Raw genomic sequence first — 20,265 nt, 5'->3', positions numbered from 1 at the left:
GTAATCTGCATTCCAGTCTTTGATTTGTTAAGGAAATTTTGTTTTCTAGAAGCCAGAGGTTCTAGAATAGAATGTCATTATATTTTTAGAAGGTTTTAGGGTTGTAGAATAATTGAATGTTACAGAAGAAAATCTTATTGATTTCAATGTAGTATTTGTTTTGTGAGCATTTTGTCACCTAAAGGGTGTTCTAGATGTATCAAGTACTCCCAGTGTACACTTGACTTCAGGTCTTTTGATTTTACCTGACATCTGAAATCACAAGTCTTCAGGTAGCTCCATACCTCTCTTGTGTCTCATTAGTACATTATTTTATCTAAGTTGCCATTAACTTGAATTTCCCTTTTTGTTTTTGAGCCAGAGTCTCGCTCCATCGCCCAGGCTGGAGTGCAGTGGCATGATCTAGGCTTACTGCAACCTATGCCTCCCAGGCTCAAGCGATTCTCTTGCCTCAGCCTCCTGAGTAGCTGGTATTACAGGTGCACACCACTACTGCCCGGCTAATTTTTTGTATTTTTAGTGGAGACGGGGTTTCACTATGTTGGCCAGGCTAGTCTTGAATGCCTGACTTCAAATGATCCACCTACCTCAGCCTCCCAAAGTATTGGGATTACAGGCATGAGCCACCATGCCCAGCCTCACATTTCTTCTTTAGCTCTTGTTTCATGCTGTGTCCTGTGGAAAAATAATTTGGACCTTTGGTAAATTTGCCTTAATATCCAGGTTTTATTCTCATAGAAGTCATGAAAAACATTTGTTATTTAAAAACAGCAGGGGTTAGGTGTGGAAGCTTATGCATATAATCCTGGGACTTTGGGAGGCCAAGACTGGAGGATCACTGAGATGGGAATTCGAGACTAGCCTGGGCAACATAGCAAGACCCCCATCTCTACTAAAAATTTAGCTGGACGTGGTGGTGTGTGCCTATAGTCCCGGCCATTTGGGAGACTGAGGCAGGAGGATTGGTTGAGCCCAGGAATTCAATGCTGCAGTGAGTTATGAAGGCGTCACTGTACTGGGTAGGTCCATAGTTTGTTTTTTCCTTTCAAAGGATGTCCTTACACTACTGTTGACAGAGTGATGCCTTATCTCAAAAACAAAACCAAGCAGAACAGCAACTTTTGTGAAAAAAAAAAGTAACCTTTTAAATAACTTTTTTTGTGTGTGTAAATCTATACATAGTTTGAGTGGACATTTGTTAATTCCTTTGCTACCATGCATTCCCTTTTGCTTCCTTCAGTGGTAGGCTATGTTCTTCTCTCATTTTCAACCCTTTGGATTCTCATTCCTAACTCTAGGGTACCATGATTAACTTAATCTACTTTATTTTTATTTATTTATTTTGAGACAGGGTCTTTCTCTATTGCCCAGGCCGAAGTGTGGCAGTGCAATCACAACTCACTGTAGCCTCCACCTCTTGAGCTCCCACCTCAGCCTCTCGAGTATCTGATACTACAGGCTCACACCACCACGTTTGCCTAATTTTTTTTTTTTTTTTTTTAGAGACAGCATCTGCCTATGTTGCCCAGGCTGGTCACGAGCTCTGAGGCTCAAGCGATCCTCTCGCCTTGACCTCCCAAAGTGCTGGGATTACAGGCGTGAGCCACTACTTCTGGCCTAGATTAGTCTACTTTAAATCCTCCTAACTGCTCCCCACCTCACCTCCATTCCTGCGCAAGTTACATAATGCTAGTGAGTGCTTCTGGGAAAGAAAAGTTTTCTCTTTCTTTCTCTAGAGCTACTGAAAGAGACCCTTTCTCTCCTTCAAAATGGTGTCATATGAAATTTGAGGTGTGGAATGGCTGCAGCAGTTGTTGCCAAGGTTGGATGTAGCCTGAGGATGAACCTACTCATGGAACAGGGCAGAACCAAGAGAATGGCAGATAAGTGAAACTGCAGCCCTGATGACATTGTAAATCTCTGGATCAGACTTCCCCTGGATGTTTCAATTTGTGATACAGTAAAGTCCATCCCTCTCTCTCCCCTTTTTAAGTGAGTTAGAATTGGCAGTTGTAGATATAATTTGTGTGTGTGTGTGTGTGTGTGTGTGTGTGTGTGTATAAAATACCAACAAGTTTTTCTGGTACATTTAGAACTTTCCATTTCTTCCCTTGGGAACATTTATTATATAGCTACAGTATGAAAGGCACTGGGATAGACATTAATAATATAGAGATATGAATGAGATCTATTTCTTATCTTTATTATTCTTATAGGTAGTATGAAGAAACAGACATAATGAGATGAATAAGATAAAGTGTTACAGGTACAAGCCATAGACAGTACTAAAGGTAGAAAGACTTTTCAGTAGTTACCATAGAAGAAAGTGATGGAAGAAAAGATTTCCATCACTGCTTATGACACTAGGAGGGTGACAAAATCAGAAGGACCTGCACCATAAGTCTATAGCTATCATCTTGTTGTTACTAATGGTTTAATTTCAGCAAAGTATTATTTGTCACATTAAATTAGTACTAATTTGGGTTTGTATTTCATTTGTGAATATGTTGGCATTATAATTTAAGACCGATAAAGAGTATATTCCTGATTGTATTTATATATACATGTAAATTTGTCAGTGACTGGGTAGGTCCATAGTTTGTTTCTTCCTTTTAAAAGATGTCCTTACACTATTGTACTAAATTTTGAGAAACACTGGTAGGAGTGGACATTAGGGAATCATTGAAGAATTGAGACAGTGGATGGATGGAGGACAGGATTGTAGGTAGAGACATTTCTTCATTTAGGTTGATAATGAGTGTTGAACTAAAGTGTGGGAGTGAGATTTGAGAAAAAGGTACAAGATAGGTTAACCAAAAAGACTTCATGGCTGATTAGACTTGTGAGTTGAGGGAAAAAACCCTGGTATCTGGTCAGTGACTGGATAGATGATGCTGCTGGTAAGAAAAACAGAAATTGTAGAAAGAAGAAATAGATTTTTCTGGCTGAGGTAGGAGTTTGGGGGTAGAAGGAAATGATAACATCTGTTTTCAACATGTTGAATTTAAGGTGCCTTTTAAACATTTAGGTTAATAATTTCTGTAGTATAGGAGACAGATCAGGAACAGGAATATAATTTAGAAGTCTTCAGCAGTTAGAAAGTAAATGAAACCATGAAATTACAGCCATCCTTTGATATCTGCAGGGAATTGGTTCCAAGAACCCCAGGGAATACCAAAATCTGAGGATATTCAAGCCCCTGATATGAAATGTTGTAATATTTGCACATAACGTGTGCATATCTTCCCATATAATTTCAGTCAGTTCTAGATAATACCTAATACAGTGTAAATGTTATGTAAATAGTTGTTTTACTGTATTTTAAAATGTGTGTGTGTGTGTGTGTGTATATCCCCCCCCAAATATTTTTGATCTGCAGTTGGTTGAATCTACAGATGCAAAACCAGTGGATACGGAGGGCTGGCTGTATGGTATTACACAGGAAGAGTTTACTGAGTGAGAAATGAGGTCAAGGATATTCTAGGTGGTCTTAGAAAAGCAGTCAGCAAAGGGTTTTGAGAAAAGAAGAAAATGTTTCTTGAGAAGATTAAGAGTAACATATTAAATGCTGCAGTGTATTTAAGGCTTTGGCATTCTTTCCAACTCATAGATTGTCCTCAGCAATAGATAAGATTACTTACCTTAACCTATATCATTTCTATTCAAGTCTGTAGAACTTTTTTCATCTTCTTTTCTTCTTTTTTTTTTTTTGCATGAGTATAAATTAAGGAAAAACAACAACAACCATGTTTACAATTTATTAGGTTCCCTGCAGATATATGTGGTATCTGATCAGAATAGGGAATACTTTTAAAGCAAGAAGCTAACAATTTTTTTTCACACCTGCAATCCTTGATACATAGAAGGAAATCTGATTGCGAAGACCTCTGTTCATACAGAATAACCTTAAAGATATAGGCTAGTCTTATTTCATACCTAAGTGATATACAAGTGTGTCAATAATCATTGATAGTGAAATTTTCCATCAACACAGGGTGCCTATGAGAATAAGATGATACAATTCCAGAGTATTTTGACAGTAGAAACTTGTATGTTAAAAATGAGGAGCTATGTGATAGGTCTAATTATATCTAAGGCAACAAACAGTCCTTTTGGCAATTCCTTGAATTTAGGAATGAAAATACTGGTTACGTATCTTTTAAAATACCATTTTGGAACTACTTAAAAAATACTTGACCAGGCACGGTGGCTGACCCCTATAATCTCAGCACTTTGGGAAGCTGAGACAGGGGAATCGCTTGAGTCCAGGAGTTTGAGACCAGCCTAGACAGCATAGGGAGACCCTGTCTCTACAAAACAAAACAAAACAAAACAAAAAATCAGCCAGGTGTGGTGGTGTGTGCCTGTGGTCCCAGGCTACTCAGGAGGCTGAGATGGATGGATTGCTTGAGCCTAGAGGTCCATGCTGCAGTGATCTGTGATCCTGCCATTAACACTTCAGCCTGGGTGACAGAGTAAGACCTGGTCTCAAAATGAAAAACAAACTTCCTTTTCCTTCTCCTTATTGTGTGTTTGCATAAAGATATTTATTAGACATGTGCACACATTCATGGTTCAACTCTTATTCATCTCAGGAAATCAGGACTATGGCGAATTTGAAATCATTTACTGACATCTATCATCTAGCATGCTACAGGATGGATTTTGGAAACCGTTAAGGTTTGACTGACTGGAATTTAGAAAGTCTGGATAAATTACATCCATATTTATGATGGTTCAATTTAATCAATCTTGGTTTGCACCGAAGCAAAACCACATATTGACTTTGGACCTATGCAAGGTATATAGGGCCATAGTGAGAAAGGGGAGAAGTTAAACTTGAAAATGATGATGGAAGAAATTTCAGTGACCACAGATTAATTTCTACTGCCTCAGTAAGAAATTGATCCAAGATAATTTGAGATGGGGTGTGTGAATGTTACAAAATACACATAATAATTTCAGTGTTCTATAATTTTTACAGTAGTAAATTTGCTGTGGTTTGTACATCTTCAAGGTATATCGAGAATCTCACCACTTCTTACCATCTCTATCACTAACAATCTTGGGCCAATCCATCATCATCTCTTGCTTATATTACTGCTGTAGTCTCTTAAATTTTACCGTATATTGGAATCACATGAAGATTTTTAAAAATACTGATGGCTTGGCCAAGCGTGGTGGCTCACGCCTGTAATCCCAGCACTTTGGGAGGCCGAGGCGGGCGGATCACAAGGTCAGGAGATTGAGACCATCCTGGCTAACACGGTGAAAGCCCGTCTCTACTAAAAATACAAAAAATTAGCTGGGCGTGGTGGCGGGTGCCTGTAGTCCCAGCTGCTCAGGAGGCTGAGGCAGGAGAATGGCGTGAACCCGGGAGGTGGAGCTTGCGGTGAGCCGAGATGGAGCCAGCCTGGGCAACACAGCGAGACTCCGTCTCAAAAAAAAAAAAAAATTACTGATGGCTGTCTCCCACCAGCAGTCATTCTGGCTTAACTAGGTTGCAATCGGGGCATCAGGACTTATTTAAAAGCTTCTGGTGTTGCTAATATACACTGCCCAAGTAATCAGAAAACCAATAATCTTTCCCTGAAGTAATTCATTTTGACCATGTTTTTCTTCTAGGAGATGTATTAATTTAATTTGGGACCTTTCCATTTTCTAAAGTTTTAGAAATAAGTCCTAGTGTATCCATTAGGCTTCTTAGTTGTGAGCAATGAAAGCTGACTCTGGCTGATTTAAGCTTAAATAAACTTTACTGATAGGATATTGAGTGGTTTACAGAGTTGGTAGAAGGCTGGATGGAGCCAGCCCTAGAAAAAGTGTATAAACAAAGGGGAGGCTAAACAACTAGAACCATGGCAAAACTCATGCCAGCGTGACCGTTACGGCTGTGTCTGCTGAATGATGACTGGATGCTGTTGATTGCACTTCTGGGTATGCTGGTCACTCTAGGCCACTACTGGTTCTGCTGCCTTCGGAAACTAGATACTGCTTTCACTATTGCTGTCATCAGAAAGAATTCTTTGTTGTCTCTGCTCTTTGTTACTAGGTTCTACATTCAAAATTGCTGGTGGGTACATCTCTGTGGGTAAGCATAGGCTGCCAGCAGGGCATGTGGAAAAGCATCTACATTTTCAGTTTTAATACTGGAAGATAGGCTCTGTTTTGCACCAAAATTTATGAAGTTAGGAATTCTTCAAACACAAGCAAGGGCTTGACATGCTTGGAGCCAACAAAATGACAGAAGTCTACTGCACATGGTATATCTTACAATGTGTTCTTTATTTTAGACATCAATTCATTGTTTGTCAGACTAACAGGCCATAGCATACTGGTGTTTTTACATAATTATTTTTAAACCTTTAGAGACTGCTACCACTTGTCCCTTAGCAAGCAGTAAGAGATAAAATAAATGACCAAGTAGCAAGCAAATTAATAAGAAAACTTGTACATATAGCTTCTTATGAGTACGTACTTACTATCTTTGGAAGTATAGATAACAGTGTATGTATAAAATAGCATGTTTCTAAATAATAAAAATGTTCCAAGTTTCTATGATGGAAATAATATGTCAATATTATATCTCAGCACTCTTCAATGGAATTATAATGTGGGCTACAGATGTGATACATATATGTAATTTTTAACTGCATTAAAAAGTAAAAAGAAGCCAGGTGCAGTGGCTCATGCTTGTAATCTTAGTACTTTGGGAGGCTGAGGTGGGAGGATCGGTTGAGGCCAGGAGTTCAAGACTAGCCTAGGCAATATAGCAAGGCCCTGTCTCTACCAAAAAAATTAAAAAATTAGCTGGACGTGGTGGCATGTACCTATAGTACCAGCTCCTTGGAAGACGGTGGTGGAAGGATCACTTGAGCCCAGTAGTTTGAGGCTGCTGTAAGCCATGATTGTGGCATTGCACTCCAGGCTGGGCAGTACCGCAAGATCCTGTCTCTAAAAAAAAGGGGAAAAAAAGTAAAAAGAAACAGACATTTAATTTTAATAATAATTTAACGTAATAATTTGAAATATTATTTCAACATGTAGTCAGTATAAATATTTAGGGGATAGGTTATATTCTTTTTTTTAATACTAAGTCTTCAAAACCTAGTATATATTTTACACTTAGAGCATAGCTCAATTCATACTGGCCACATTTCAAGTGCTTAATAGCCACATGTAGCCAAATGGCCGGTGCAGTTCTGTGGCATTCTGTAAAATACTGTGTGACTTGCCAGTACTGCCGGCTAAACATACTACGGTTAATGAAGTGTTTGGTTATCCATTCTCAAAAAAGAAAACAAAGTAGTTTTTAAAATCCAACACAGGTCTGGGCACGGTAGCCCATGCCTGTAATCCTGGCACTTTGGGAGGCTGAGATGGGTGTATCACTTGAGGTCAGGAGTTCAAGACCAGCCTGGCCAACTAAAAGTACAAAAAGTACAAAAATAAAACACTCTACTAAAAATACAAAAATTAGCCAGGCATGGTGGTGGGTGCCTGTAATCCCAGCTACTTGGGAGGCTGAGGCAGGGGAATGGCTTGAACCAGGGAGGCGGAGGTTGTGGTGAGCCAAGATCGTGCCATTGGACTCCAGCCTGGGCAACAAGAGCAAAAAACTCCATCAAAAATAAATAAATAAATCCCACACAGTAGTTTTACTTGATTTTGCAGTGTTCTATAATTTTTTTGTGTGTGGTGGAGGGAGAGGAGGCTTGAAATGGGGAAAAGGAGCCTAATTATTTTCAGTAGATTTTGTTTTTGTTTGTTATTTTTATTCTCGGAAGATTTAACTTTGCAGGGGATTGAGGTATTCCAGATAATGCCTTAAGGCAGAGGAAGGCAACATGTTGTAGTGCATTCAGAGTTTGCATGTGAATAATCAAATTAATCATGTTTTATTACATTTAACGTATATGTCACTACTGGGCTTAGTATCTGATGGTTTGAAAATTAAAAAGGTGGTAGGGTAGTGACTGACTTTGTGCTTGATATTTTGTCTATCACATATGACTTATTTTCCATAGATAATTCATTTTGGCAGTAAATTTTGTGTTCTAATTATTTTTATTCTTGCAGGCTGCTGAATCAGGAATAATAAAAGTTAAAACAATTGCTGCACGAAACACTGAAATTTTGGCAGGTAATTTTTTGTATTAAAAATTTAATAATAAACAAAAATTTGACTAATAGTAAAAGTAGAATCTTTATTGTAAAAGCCATCAGTTTTCTGTAACATCTCTTCCTCATGCCCTAACATATGCTATTTATAATGATACAGAATGGGCAAAAGTCCATAACTTATGAACTGACTGTGTTTCCCAGAGACGAATGCTACAAAAATTCTCTGAAATCAGAAACCTTAACACTACTGACTCCTTAAAGGCAAGGAATTTTTTCTTACTCATCTTCGCATTCTCCTCCACTTCCTGACAATCACCTGAGACACACCACAAAAAGCATTCAGTAATATTTGTTCCATTGTATTGAATGAAAGATTGGTTCTCAGTCCACCTTCTGTGATCTACTTTCTCTTTAATATAATACGAACAGTTCATAACATAGTCTTCTGTATTTAGTTGTACCATATGAATTTTGAGTCTTGGGATTAAGGCAGTATGATCATGAAAAAAGAATGAGAGTGAAGTAGAGAAAAGAAAACAAAAATATTTTCTTACCTTCTCTTGATTGAACCCGATTTTCAAGGAGGAATTTTCAGGAGTTTCTCTTTGGCATCCTTCTTTTCTACCCAGTCCACTCCTTTCTCTTCCTTGGTGCCTTTTGTTCTTGCCTCAATAATGAACATGGAAAAGAGGTAAACTGGCTTTTTTTTTTTTTAAGAATCTGTTATATGCAAGGCACTTATGTCATTCTATCTTACATAACAACCTTGTGGGGAAATATTATCTTATTTGATAGTAGAGCTAATTGAGATGTGAAGAGGTTAAGTTACTTGCCCAAGGTCACAGGAAAGGTGGTAGAACCAGATTAAAATCCAGGAGTGTTCAGGAGCCCATGTTCTTCCTGCTACAGTGTGCTACCATGGTATCACCAGGTTTCCACGTTAGCTACTTACTCCCAAGTATTACATACGTAACCAGTGCTTGCTTCAGTGATCCTTTAATCTGCATTTCCAGTTCCAGTAGTGCTGTTGATCTCAGCTAATCTATGAGGAAAGTAGTCCTATTAAATTAATTTACACAGAGTCCAAATAGTAAATAATCTCTTTAACTTTCATATACTTTACATTTTTTAAAAGGGATACCAGTAAATCTGTAACTGGTGGGATTTCAGAGTGTTATGAAATGAAATTAAGATTTTTGGGGTCAGATTAAGGATCAGGGGGCAAGAGTGGATTTCACTTAGGCTATCCAGCTTTGCTGGAAATTTGCCCTTAGCATAAGCGCTCCTCAATTACATCTGTTTCCCACAGCTTTTTCCCTGATTTTGAACAGTCTATCAAAACACCAAATAGTTTTATAACATTATGAACAGAAGTAAATAATGCTCTGTGTGCATATTGAGAAGGGGTATAGTGAAAGTGGTGGGTAAAGGCAGAGGTGCACATGGTAGGGTTAGGAAGGCTGGCAAGTGGGTTTTTTTTGTTTGTCTGTTTGTTTTTCCTGAGATGGACTTTCGCTCTTGTTGTCCCAGCTGGAGTGCAATGGTGTGATCTCGGCTTACTGCAACCTCTGCCTCCTGGGTTCAAGCGATTCTCCTGCCTCAGCCACCCGAGTAGCTGAGATTTCAGGTGCCCAACACCACATTTGGCTAATTTTTGTATTTTTAGTAGAGACAGGGTTTCATCATGTTGGCCAGGCTGGTCTCGAACTCCTGACCTCGTGGTTCTCCCGCCTCGGCCTCTCCAAGTGTTGGGATTACAGGCGTGAGCCACTGCGCCCGGCCAGCATGTGGGTTTTAATGGGAGATGTACATTAGGCAGATTAGCTACTGTGGGGAAATTGGTGTTTAAAGAAAAATGATGACCTGGATATTTTTATGTTGGAGACTTACCATAGGCCAATCGTATTAGAATATCACTGTAAATATTTAAAATATTTACTGTTGCTAATATCCTTGTTGATACCGTGCTAAATCCTTAATTATTCTCCAGTAATACAAATTTTTATTGGTTTTATAGTTCGTGGAAGACTTTTTTTAAAAAAAGACTGATTTCCTCAGAGGATCACCGTTATTCCAGCACTCCATCCCAAGTAAAATGTCTAATAAATTACTCTTAAGATGAGTAAGAAAAATTTTGACTTAGTCGGTATGATTTAAATATATAGGCAGGCTGTTAATTTCATTTTAATTCAATTTGCATTATTCAAATCAAGTTAGAACAGATCTGGTGCAAATACAATTAATAGTCATGTTTTAATCTTTGTAGTATCCAGAGCCCATATACTTGAGGAGGTATATTCGCACTTAAACTTTATCCTAGTATTTTTTCTGAAGTATTTAAAGCAATTATACCTAAAAGTTATAGATTTATAGGCCACTATCATCTTGAAAATCAGAGGCTCTTCAAAACAGAGTTTAAATTAGTCAGTATATAGTTTCTAAACTATGTAATTAAGAGTACAGTTAATACTGAGAAAAATTTTTAGTTAACTTTTTAAAATTTCGTGAGAAGTATTTACTTCTTTATGGTACTTGAGACTATAGGAGACTATACTACTTTTGTGCTCTAATGTATGTCAAAAATACCAAACAATTGAGGAGTCTCAAATGAGATTGGATATTGAAATCTCATATTTCTCTGTATATTCAGAATATATAAAGATTTGTTGTAAGAATGATAACTTTTAATTTGGATCAAGTAGTTTAATTAATGATACTCAGCATAGATTTCTAGTCAACTTTAGTTTTCTTAGATTTATTTTCCAAGGGAATATTATTTATATTTCAGAATAAGTCTTTGCTTTACATCTCCCCTTCTTTTAAGCATCCTCCTTTAATGTTTATTTTTCTTTGTTTTCACTGCTGTCATGAATGCTGACATAAGTGGGAATGCTATGCCAGGTAATGTCAGCATTGATTCAGATGTACAGATCATTATTTCAAAATTTCCATTTTCTTTAAAAATAAAACTTTGAAAATGAGAGATAGCAACATAAAGTTTTCATTTACAAGGCCAAATGCCTTAATCTTACATTTATTATATGAATATTATATATTACAAATTGCGTTTATTATCCTAGCTTATAGTATACTAAAAATTCAGAAATTCTTTGTTATACAAAAATTACATAATCTGCTTTTTGCATAAATATTTGTAACAAGGAAATCAATGAAGTTGTGGTATCTTTTAACATTGTATATTTAGCCCCTACCCCAAACCGTAGTGGTTACATCTACCTGTGGCTGCTTTCAGCTGCTGTCAGTATACATAAATAATTTTTACATAAATAATCAGTAGATGTGACTTTTGTTCTTTTTTCACATGTTGTTCCCTCATCTTCTTTTTAAAGAGCTCATAACTAAAAGGTCTTTAAGTAGCAATGAGTAAATATACTTTGGAATTTTTTCCTGATTCTAAAAGGTAATTTATTTGCTTTTAAAATTGAATATATTTATATTTATATATTTAATATATTTTCTTATCAATAAATGTGCTTGTGATATTTTACAAACATCTATAGAATATATCATGCAACATATTCCTAATGAGTAAATAATTATGTAAGAATCATTAGAGGAGATATAAAAATGGGTAATGAAATTCACCTCCAGTCTATATGGAAATACAAGAAATACACTTGAAAGAAATGTTTGTGCCCTTCATTCTGTTTAGCCTACCTACTCCTTCATTTGGCTTTTGAAGACCTTTTCTAGAAACTTTTTCTTCTAGATGACATACTCCCTGAGGTCAGAGTCAACATCTTATTGTGACTTATGTTGCCAGTATTTAGCATCCTACATGGGAAATAGTAAGCCCTCTTTAAATGCAGGCTAATAAATAAATTACACTAAGAGGCAACTAAGTCGTTGCTGCCTCTAGTATGTTTTTCTACCTCTCTTTAATTTTACGTGATTTGAGTACGTGAGTTTTATCATCTTAAGTTCATGTCAACCAGATAACAGAAAAATGAAGGAGACTGACCCTCAGCATAGAATTTTTATACTATGTGGTTAATGCCAAGGTAGAAGTATAGAGAGGGTTGTTATGGGGACATAGGGAAGGCACCTAACCCAGCCTGGGAATCTGAGACTGAGTCTGGAAGCCTGAGGAAGACTTAGTCAGGCAAATAAAATATAAAAGTATAAAGTAAAGGGGACTTCTTAAATACATGAGGTTTGTGTATAGAGCTTGGTGTATTCGGATACACTATTGAAGTGTTGCCTGACTGTAAAGTATGAAGGGGGAATAGGTGTCAGGAATTTCATAGGGGCCATTATGTGATATCCTGAGCAGCATGATGGGAAGAGTTTGAGTCAGGGAAGTGACACGTTCATATTTATATTTTAAGTAAATTAGGATAGCAGTGTGGAGGATATATTTCAGTGTATCATCATTTAGGCAGAGATCTTTTGGGAAGCTATTTCTAAAATCCAGGCTAGAAGACACCAGGGGCTGTAAATAATGCCATTTTCAGAAATTGACCTGTTGAGCCAGGGAGATTACATAGTTTATCTACAGTACAGTGTGCTTTTATTTATTCTTTTTTTCTTTTTAAAATTTACATTCTTATATCATTCGTGTTTTTTGTTATAAATATTTTTCTTTGATGCCAGTCTTTTTAAATGTTTTAAATTGCTGTATGATAGGGGAGGGATAGCATTAGAAGAAATACCTGATGTAGATGATGGGTTGATGGGTGCAGCAAACCACCATGGCATACGTATACCTGTGTAACAAACCTGCACGTTCTGCACATGTATCCCAGAACTTAAACTATAATAAAGAAAAAGAAATAAAAAAAATTTAATAAAATTGCTGTATGATATTTCAGCAAGTGGATTGTAGTTTAACGATTTCCTTATGTTAGGCATGTTTCAGTATTTAGAATTATTTCTTAATAAATTTCTATAAGTGGGATTATAAAGTTAAAGGGTATGAATATGTTTAAAATTCCTAGAATATGTTACCATACTGCTTTCCAAAAAGATGAAAGTTTATACCTTTACCAACAATAAGTGAGCATATTTTTATAACCTCCTTGCCAGGATTATTATTTTTAAAAGTCTTTTGGTAATTAAATAGACAAATGAATTCTCACTTCCACTAGATGTTGATCATTTTTCCCTGTATTAAATTATTCTTTTTTAAAATTTTACATTCATTTCTTCGAACTTTTGTGTTTTCCTTGTCAAATTGCTTGAGCTATTGATACAGGAAAAATATTAACCTCCCATCATGTTGATATCATATTTTTTCTAGGCCATTTACCTTTTAATTTTTTTATCTAGAAGCTTTTCAGTTTTATATAACCTAACCACTTTTTCTGATTTCTTTTGTAGCTCTGCACTTAGGATGACCTTCTCCTTCTACGTAGTTGATAGTCATTTTTATTTTATGGTTTGATTTTTCTTAATAATATGTAGGATAATGTGAGGACTTAGATTTTTTCTTTTGCAAAATTACTAACCAATTGAACCAACATCATTTGTTAAATAGCCCTTCCCTTTCCTGTAATGTGCTTTTAATGTGAAACTGCCTAGACTTTCATTTGTCCTCATTCTTGGATCATTTAAATATATTTTCAGACGTTTTGAACCCACTAAAATACCTTTTAATGTTGTTAGGAATGTCAGTCTTCCCCAGAACTAGATTTTAAGCATTTTGAGTATCAAAATAATGTCTAAGTCACATTTTCTTTCATAAGAATTGAAGTTTATTTTTTAATGGTTGTTAAAATTTTTCACAATAAAACTTTTATTACACCTGTTAATATGATTCATAGTGGGGTATCCTAGTTTAATTCTTTTTTTCCAGGATAAAAACTGCAATTATGCAGTGAAACTGCTCAGAGCAAGGAAACCCCTAGGATATGGGGACCTGGTGGACCTTTTTCAGGTGTGTGAAAGTGCATCATTTGATCTCACAGTTATATAATTTGGAAATACAATATTTATCCAACACATAGTGTTACTCTATTAAAGAGTTACACTTATTGAGGGACTTAGGCAGAAAATAAACTTTTTCTTTTATCCCTCTCCGTAACCTATTTTTATGTTTTAATGAAAATAGAAACAAATAACTTTCATCAAAAAGAATCAGCTTTTTCTGTTTTTTTTGTTTTGTTTTGTTTTTTTCTGGAATGACATACAAAATGGTTAAAGTAAAATGTCTTCTTTATATTGCTGTACAGCCTTTTCCTCAGTGTGATTTCTAAAATCTCAGTCCGTAGGAAGGTATTTACGTAAAGCTATCATTAACTAACATATTATTAAAGTTATTGTGGAGAGTGGATATCTCTCAGTTGGAAGAGCAAGAATAATTTATACTTTTTTGGACTATTACCACTTTTTAAAGAAGAAAAGGAAAAGCAATAACTTTTTTCCTTATGATTTTTCTCTTACTGAATTATGATCTCAATACAGTGGATGTGTTTTTGTTTTTCAAAGTATACTTCAGAAGACTTAGAATAGATAAATAGGTTTTATTGTTTTGTTGATCATTTATTCTAGATAACATATAAACTTCCTTTTTGATTATTCTCATATAAATTGGGAGGGAAAAGATGAGAAATAGATGTTTGATTCCTTTGAATTACATTAAAATAAATTTAAAAATTAATTTCTATTACTACCGTAAGTTTATCTCGGCTTGATAGACCTGGTTGTAGCCAACATGTACACAGCATTTCACCATGACTCACCTTATTTTGTTGATTTTAATATGCACAGTTTTTTCACCTTTTAACATCCCCTGATTGGTATGCATCTTGCAGTTGATGGCATCTTAGAATCATTATGAGCCAGGTGATGTTGTAGCTATCTTTTTCAATATGTGCATGAACTTGTTCATGGTTCTTCATGTTATTATCACATCAGTTGAGTTGCATGCATTGTTGATACCACATACGTTGAGTTGAATTGCTGTTTAAAGTGTCACCCTAGTTATTGAAAACTTTCTGTTAACATCTATGGTAAGATGAAAAAAGCACCAGTAACAAAACATGCAGAATGGGTGCCATTGACTTAGAAGAAAATCTCAGAGACAATAGTGAAGTATTCTTTCAAGAAATAAGGTGTTCATTCCCAGTGCTGTTTATGGCCCAGAGGATGAAATTGTGAAGAAAAATTCTAAGTGATTAGAAAGCATTGTGTCGTAGTTTAATTGTCACTGACTTCTTTTGTTGTTGTGATACTATGGGTATGTCTTAAAATCATTGGCATCTTAAACCCTATGAAAGTATATCTTCTTTTTTGTTTTTTATGAAAATGAGTTCATTTTCCTTTATTTGTCTGAAGACTTCAGGCAGACAACTTTAAAGTGCAAATCACTGGGTCCTCTTTTAACTTCCATTATTGTCAGGTTGCTATGTACCATAAGGAATGGCAGCATAATGTTGTAGGAAGAATAGTGAACCAGGAGTTAGAAGACATACGGTATTTTCAAATTCTGGCTTTACTACCTACTTACTATATCAGTAGGGCTGCATCAGGCCCTGTAAACTCTCTAAGATTATTGAGATGCTGAAATGAGAAACATATTAACACATAAAAATTATAAATGTAACTTGGTTACTATTAAGAGCTTTTAATTTGCCTGAATAGCATTTAATAAGGAGTGTTCAGCAGAGATAGGGATTGCCTCACACTTCAGTGGTTCTGGCAGGATTAAATCTGGTAGGATATTTAATCATTTTATTGAAGCTTTATGAGGAGCTTTATGGTCATCATCTTTTAATCATTCATATCGTTATGGAAAATTTGTCTCTAGGTTTGAATCAAAACCTTTGTGTACAAGAAAGCAAGGGAATAAGGACAGGGAGCCCTTTTGGGAACACTGTTCATTGCCAGTTACATTTGCCATCTTTAGCTGTGCTAAATCAGTAATTTATGCTGGCATACTGAGGGACTTTGCAGCGCAGGCTGTAGGAAGTTGTAGTCTTAATTTACCATACCATAAAGACAGCTTTGGAAGAAGAAGATGAGGATTTAAATGATAAAATTAATGTTAACACTGGTTTTACATTTTTAATGGTGATTCTGAATTACTTTGTGTCAATTTCTTTTGAGAAACATTTTAAAACTTAGATTTATATGTCTTTATTGCATGTCTTGCCTCAAAAAATAACTGATAGAGTTAGTTCTTTTAATAAAAAATAATCACAGCCGGGCACGGTGGCTCACGCCTGTAATCCCAGCACTTTGGGAGGCTGAGGCGGGTGGATCACGAGGTCAGGAGATGGAGACCATCCTTGCTAACATGGTGAAACCCCGTCTCTACTAAAAATACAAAAATTAGCCGGGCATGGTGGTGCATACCTGTAATCCCAGCTACTTGGGAGGCTGAGGCAGGAGAATCACTTGAACCAGGGAGTCAGAGGTTGCAGTCAGCCAAGATCGCGCCACTGCTCTCCAGCCTGGGGACAGAACAAGATTCCGTCTCAAAAAAACAAAACAACAAAAACCAAAAAGACACACACAGACACACACACACATACACATATACACACACACAAACACACAAAACAAATAATCGCTTATGAGTTTAATGTTCTCTTGACTTGGAATTCCATGTCATTTATTCAAATTCTGTAAGGATGACAAACTTGTCTTATCCATCTTTGTGTAGTCTTTCAGTAAATGTGTGTAGATTTAATTTCATTTTGTAAATTTAATTATGTGTAATTCAGTTTGTGCATTTTCTAACCTCTTACATTTTTATTGCCACTTAAAAACTTCTGAGTGAGCTGGCTTGGTAGAAGAAGTTAAATTAAGGTTTGGAATTATAGCATGTGTACCCAATTAATTTAAAGTGCTGTTTCAGTAATAAGAGGAGTAATGTTATTGTTTTTAATGAAATGTGTTTATTTCTTGAAGAAATTAGGGCTGTTTAAATTCAAGGCATATAATAAAATTCTAGGAAATTTCTTAATATTCATTTACAAGTATTGTGGGGATGATGTATGTACTATTTTTAATGATTCTATTCTAGGGTGGGAATTCTTATTTATGTTTTCCCTCCTGCAGTATATGAAGAAATAGAGTGCTTTTTTCAGGTGGGAAAGAAGTTTTGAAAATCCATGTCCTAATAGAGTTTGTAGCAGAAGATGGAGGAGAACCAAAGGACAGAGTGTTAGGAGAAAAGCATGGGAAAGCAGTAGTTAAGGCGTATAGCTTAGATACAGAGTCTGGAGTGTCTGTCCAAGGTATTTTAACTCTTGCTACTTGATTTTTGTTTTGGTGTTTATTTTACTTAAAGTGGATTTTTTCTGAGATCGCTATTACTGGTTGTAATTATATAAAAATGCATTCTTAATTATAGATTAATTTTAATAATTTACTTTATATGTGTTCTAAATGAAGCACTGAAAGAGAACAGCTCAGAGGTTGTACAGCCTTTTTTAATGGGTTGTGGAACCAAGGAACCGAAGATCACTCAGCTATGTTTGGCTGCTATTCAGAGACTCATGTCACATGAAGTCGTGTCTGAGGTAATATGAAGATTTTATCTAAACTTCACCTAAGAGTTGAATCAGAAGTTTTCATGAAAGGAGAATGAAACATACCTGATATTTAATATAAAACTTTTACAAATAGCAATGTGCTTGGAGAAAATGGCTTTATTTAAAAATATTGCCAAATTTTCTCCTCATTAAACACTCACAAACAAGTATTTTTGCAAGTCATTTGTAATCTAAGAAGTCACAGTTCAGTAATGTAGATGAAAATTTTGAGACTCAAGCAAGTTTTCAATTTAATTGGTTATTTAATTTTTCTTTTATAAAAAGGAGGGAAGAGCATGACTCTCTTTCCTAGATTATATGGAGTAATAATTTGTTTTTCATTGACTTAAACGTATTGTTCATATCTAACCTTATGATGGAAAAATGAGAAAAAATATTTCTTAACCATGCATCTGCATGTTGGTCTCAAATTTAATGGTGTTATTCTTAATTTTGTACTCCATAAGTACTATAATAGAAGTGATAAATGTTTTGACATTAATGTATCATCTTAAACAATGTCAGATTTAATTGAGTGTGCCAATGTGTTGTTAATATGGGTTGCATTTTTTTTCTGTAGCATACTGTAAATGAAGTATTTGTATCTGAAACAGCAGGCTCATAGCTAATTTGCATATGTTCGTATTATTCATGTCCAAATACAATCTATCAACATTATTGTAGAAATGAGCTGTGATTTTGACTAGGTATTACAAAACTGCTTGCTGCTATTTGTATATATTCAAATAAGATATTACAATTTTTGAGGGAGAGAATTGATTGTAAGTCCTAAATTACTTGAGAGATGTGTTTGGATCTAGAGATCTAAAAATATGGGTTTTGTTATTGTGATCAAGAAATCCTCTTCAGCTGATGTAGGTTTGTATACCTTCTCTTATTTAGGGACATCAACATCTATATTGTATTTGTTGACAATAATTAAATAACTATTTTACAGACTGCAGCTGGAAATATAATTAACATGCTTTGGCAGCTAATGGAGAATAGTCTTGAAGAACTTAAGCTACTTCAAACAGTTCTTGTTCTTTTAACAACCAATACAGTAGTTCATGATGAGGCACTTTCTAAGGTAGGAAAACTGTTTGCCAGAGTTCATATGTGCTTTGAGACACTATTTGAATAAGCTGGCTGAAAGAGAAAAGCTTGGTGCCATTTGAACTAAAAGCAACTTCCCTACAGCTATGGCGATGATTGACATTGCATGTTAATAACTGTTGGTACCTTATTTTTTCCAGGTTAGAGTTGAAATCACGTTGGGGTGCTTAAGCAAAGCCCCTTGGGTACAGCCAACAGGCTGAGTTGTGAATAGGAAATGGAAAAAAGAGAGAAAGTAGCCCAAGAGTAAGAATAGGGAAGGAGGGAACTAAGAAAAAAAAACGTGTTGTAAGATCACAAGGTTAGGAGATCAAGACCATCCTGGCTAATACGGTGAAACCCCGTCTCTACTAAAAATACAAAAAATTAGCCAGGCGTAGTGGCGGGCGCCTTGTAGTCCCGGCTACTTGGGAGGCTGAGGCAGGAGAATGGCGTGAACTCAGGAGGCAGAGCTTGCAGTGAGCCGAGATCGTGTCACTGCACTCCAGCCTGGGCGACAGAGTGAGACTCCGTCTCAAAAAAAAAAAAAAGATACTGCCTTGAGTATTTTAGATTCCCTGTGATAGCTCTCCCTACCCATAATTTCACATGTATATAGTATGTAAACCAGACAGTTCAAATATGTTTCTTAAATGGCTAGACAAATCTTCTTTCACCATTTATACTAGATAAGATTGCATGTATGATGGCTAGTTCTCATTTTGTCATCACTCCCACCCACTTTGGAACATGTAAGAGCCATTCTATTATTTATTTCACTTTTTAAAAAGTTTTTTATTATGAAATATTTCTAAAGAACAGAAAGTAGAGAGTACCATAGCAGTAAATGAATTATAGTCTAAGGAATTTTTTAGACTCTCAGTAATAGCTTTATTATAATTTGCATGGCTTATAAAGAAGTACAGTATACTGTCACATTAAGCTGTGTATACTATATCAAGTGATGTTCTTAGATCATAATGAGATTTTAATTGCAAATAGTTTATTCTTTTAGGCTTATATGAGCTATATAAATATTATATATATTTTTGTATATCCTTTTGTGTATCGTTCGTCTTGGTTTCTAGCTATCAAATTATTGTTCTGATGCATATATTTAAAGTTTTATTAAAGGTTTTCATTTGATCTACTAAAGAAATAAGAACTGGTTATAGGATTTATTTTAGTATGTTGGTTAATTTGGAAATGCAATAATTGGGGATGAAAAAAATAAAGTATAAAGAAATAGTATAAAATTGAGTAATATGAAGGCTTCTATGTAACTATGTACTGTGTCTTTCCTTTATGTTGAAATCTAAAGAGTAGTAGCGATATCAAAGGCTTGTGTCTTTTAAAATTTTTAATATAGTTAAGGTGATAGGCATTGATTCTAAAACTACCATTATGTTTTTCTCCAAGAATGACTTCTTTTAAAAGTAGAAAACTTTTGGAAGGATAAATAGGAGAAAATCTTTGTGATACTGGGGTAGGTAAAGATTTATTAGGGCACAAAAACTAAAATCCTTGAGTAAGCCACAGAATGTGG

The 20,265-nt window shown here is 35.5% G+C and overlaps 1 protein-coding gene across 16 annotated transcripts in view; it reads left to right on the top strand.

The window, feature by feature from the left end:
- Positions 1–20,265, top strand: part of MON2 (MON2 homolog, regulator of endosome-to-Golgi trafficking) — a 127,340-nt gene that overhangs the window by 9,340 nt on the left and 97,735 nt on the right. For 6 of the 16 annotated variants that reach the window (XR_010148004.1, XR_010148003.1, XM_001165785.7 and 3 more), the window contains exons 2-4: positions 8,080–8,143; positions 17,485–17,612; positions 18,583–18,714. The exons of 3 other annotated variants lie outside the window; for them this stretch is intronic. Coding sequence is in view for 8 of the 13 variants with exons in the window: in XM_001165785.7 (XP_001165785.3) it covers positions 8,080–8,143; positions 17,485–17,612; positions 18,583–18,714 (324 nt within the window). In the remaining 5 variants the exon portion in view is untranslated. Of the gene's footprint in view, positions 1–8,079; positions 8,144–11,008; positions 11,026–13,939; positions 14,021–17,484; positions 17,613–18,582; positions 18,715–20,265 lie in introns of those variants that run through there. 7 more of the 16 variants (XM_063785505.1, XM_063785504.1, XM_063785508.1 and 4 more) reach the window with 4 other exon arrangements.

This window comes from Pan troglodytes, chromosome 10, assembly GCF_028858775.2.
Source record: "Pan troglodytes isolate AG18354 chromosome 10, NHGRI_mPanTro3-v2.0_pri, whole genome shotgun sequence".
Classification (NCBI taxonomy): domain Eukaryota; kingdom Metazoa; phylum Chordata; class Mammalia; order Primates; family Hominidae; genus Pan; species Pan troglodytes.
Note: the sequence above shows the minus strand (reverse complement) of the source record. Positions and strands in the feature narration are given on the sequence as shown.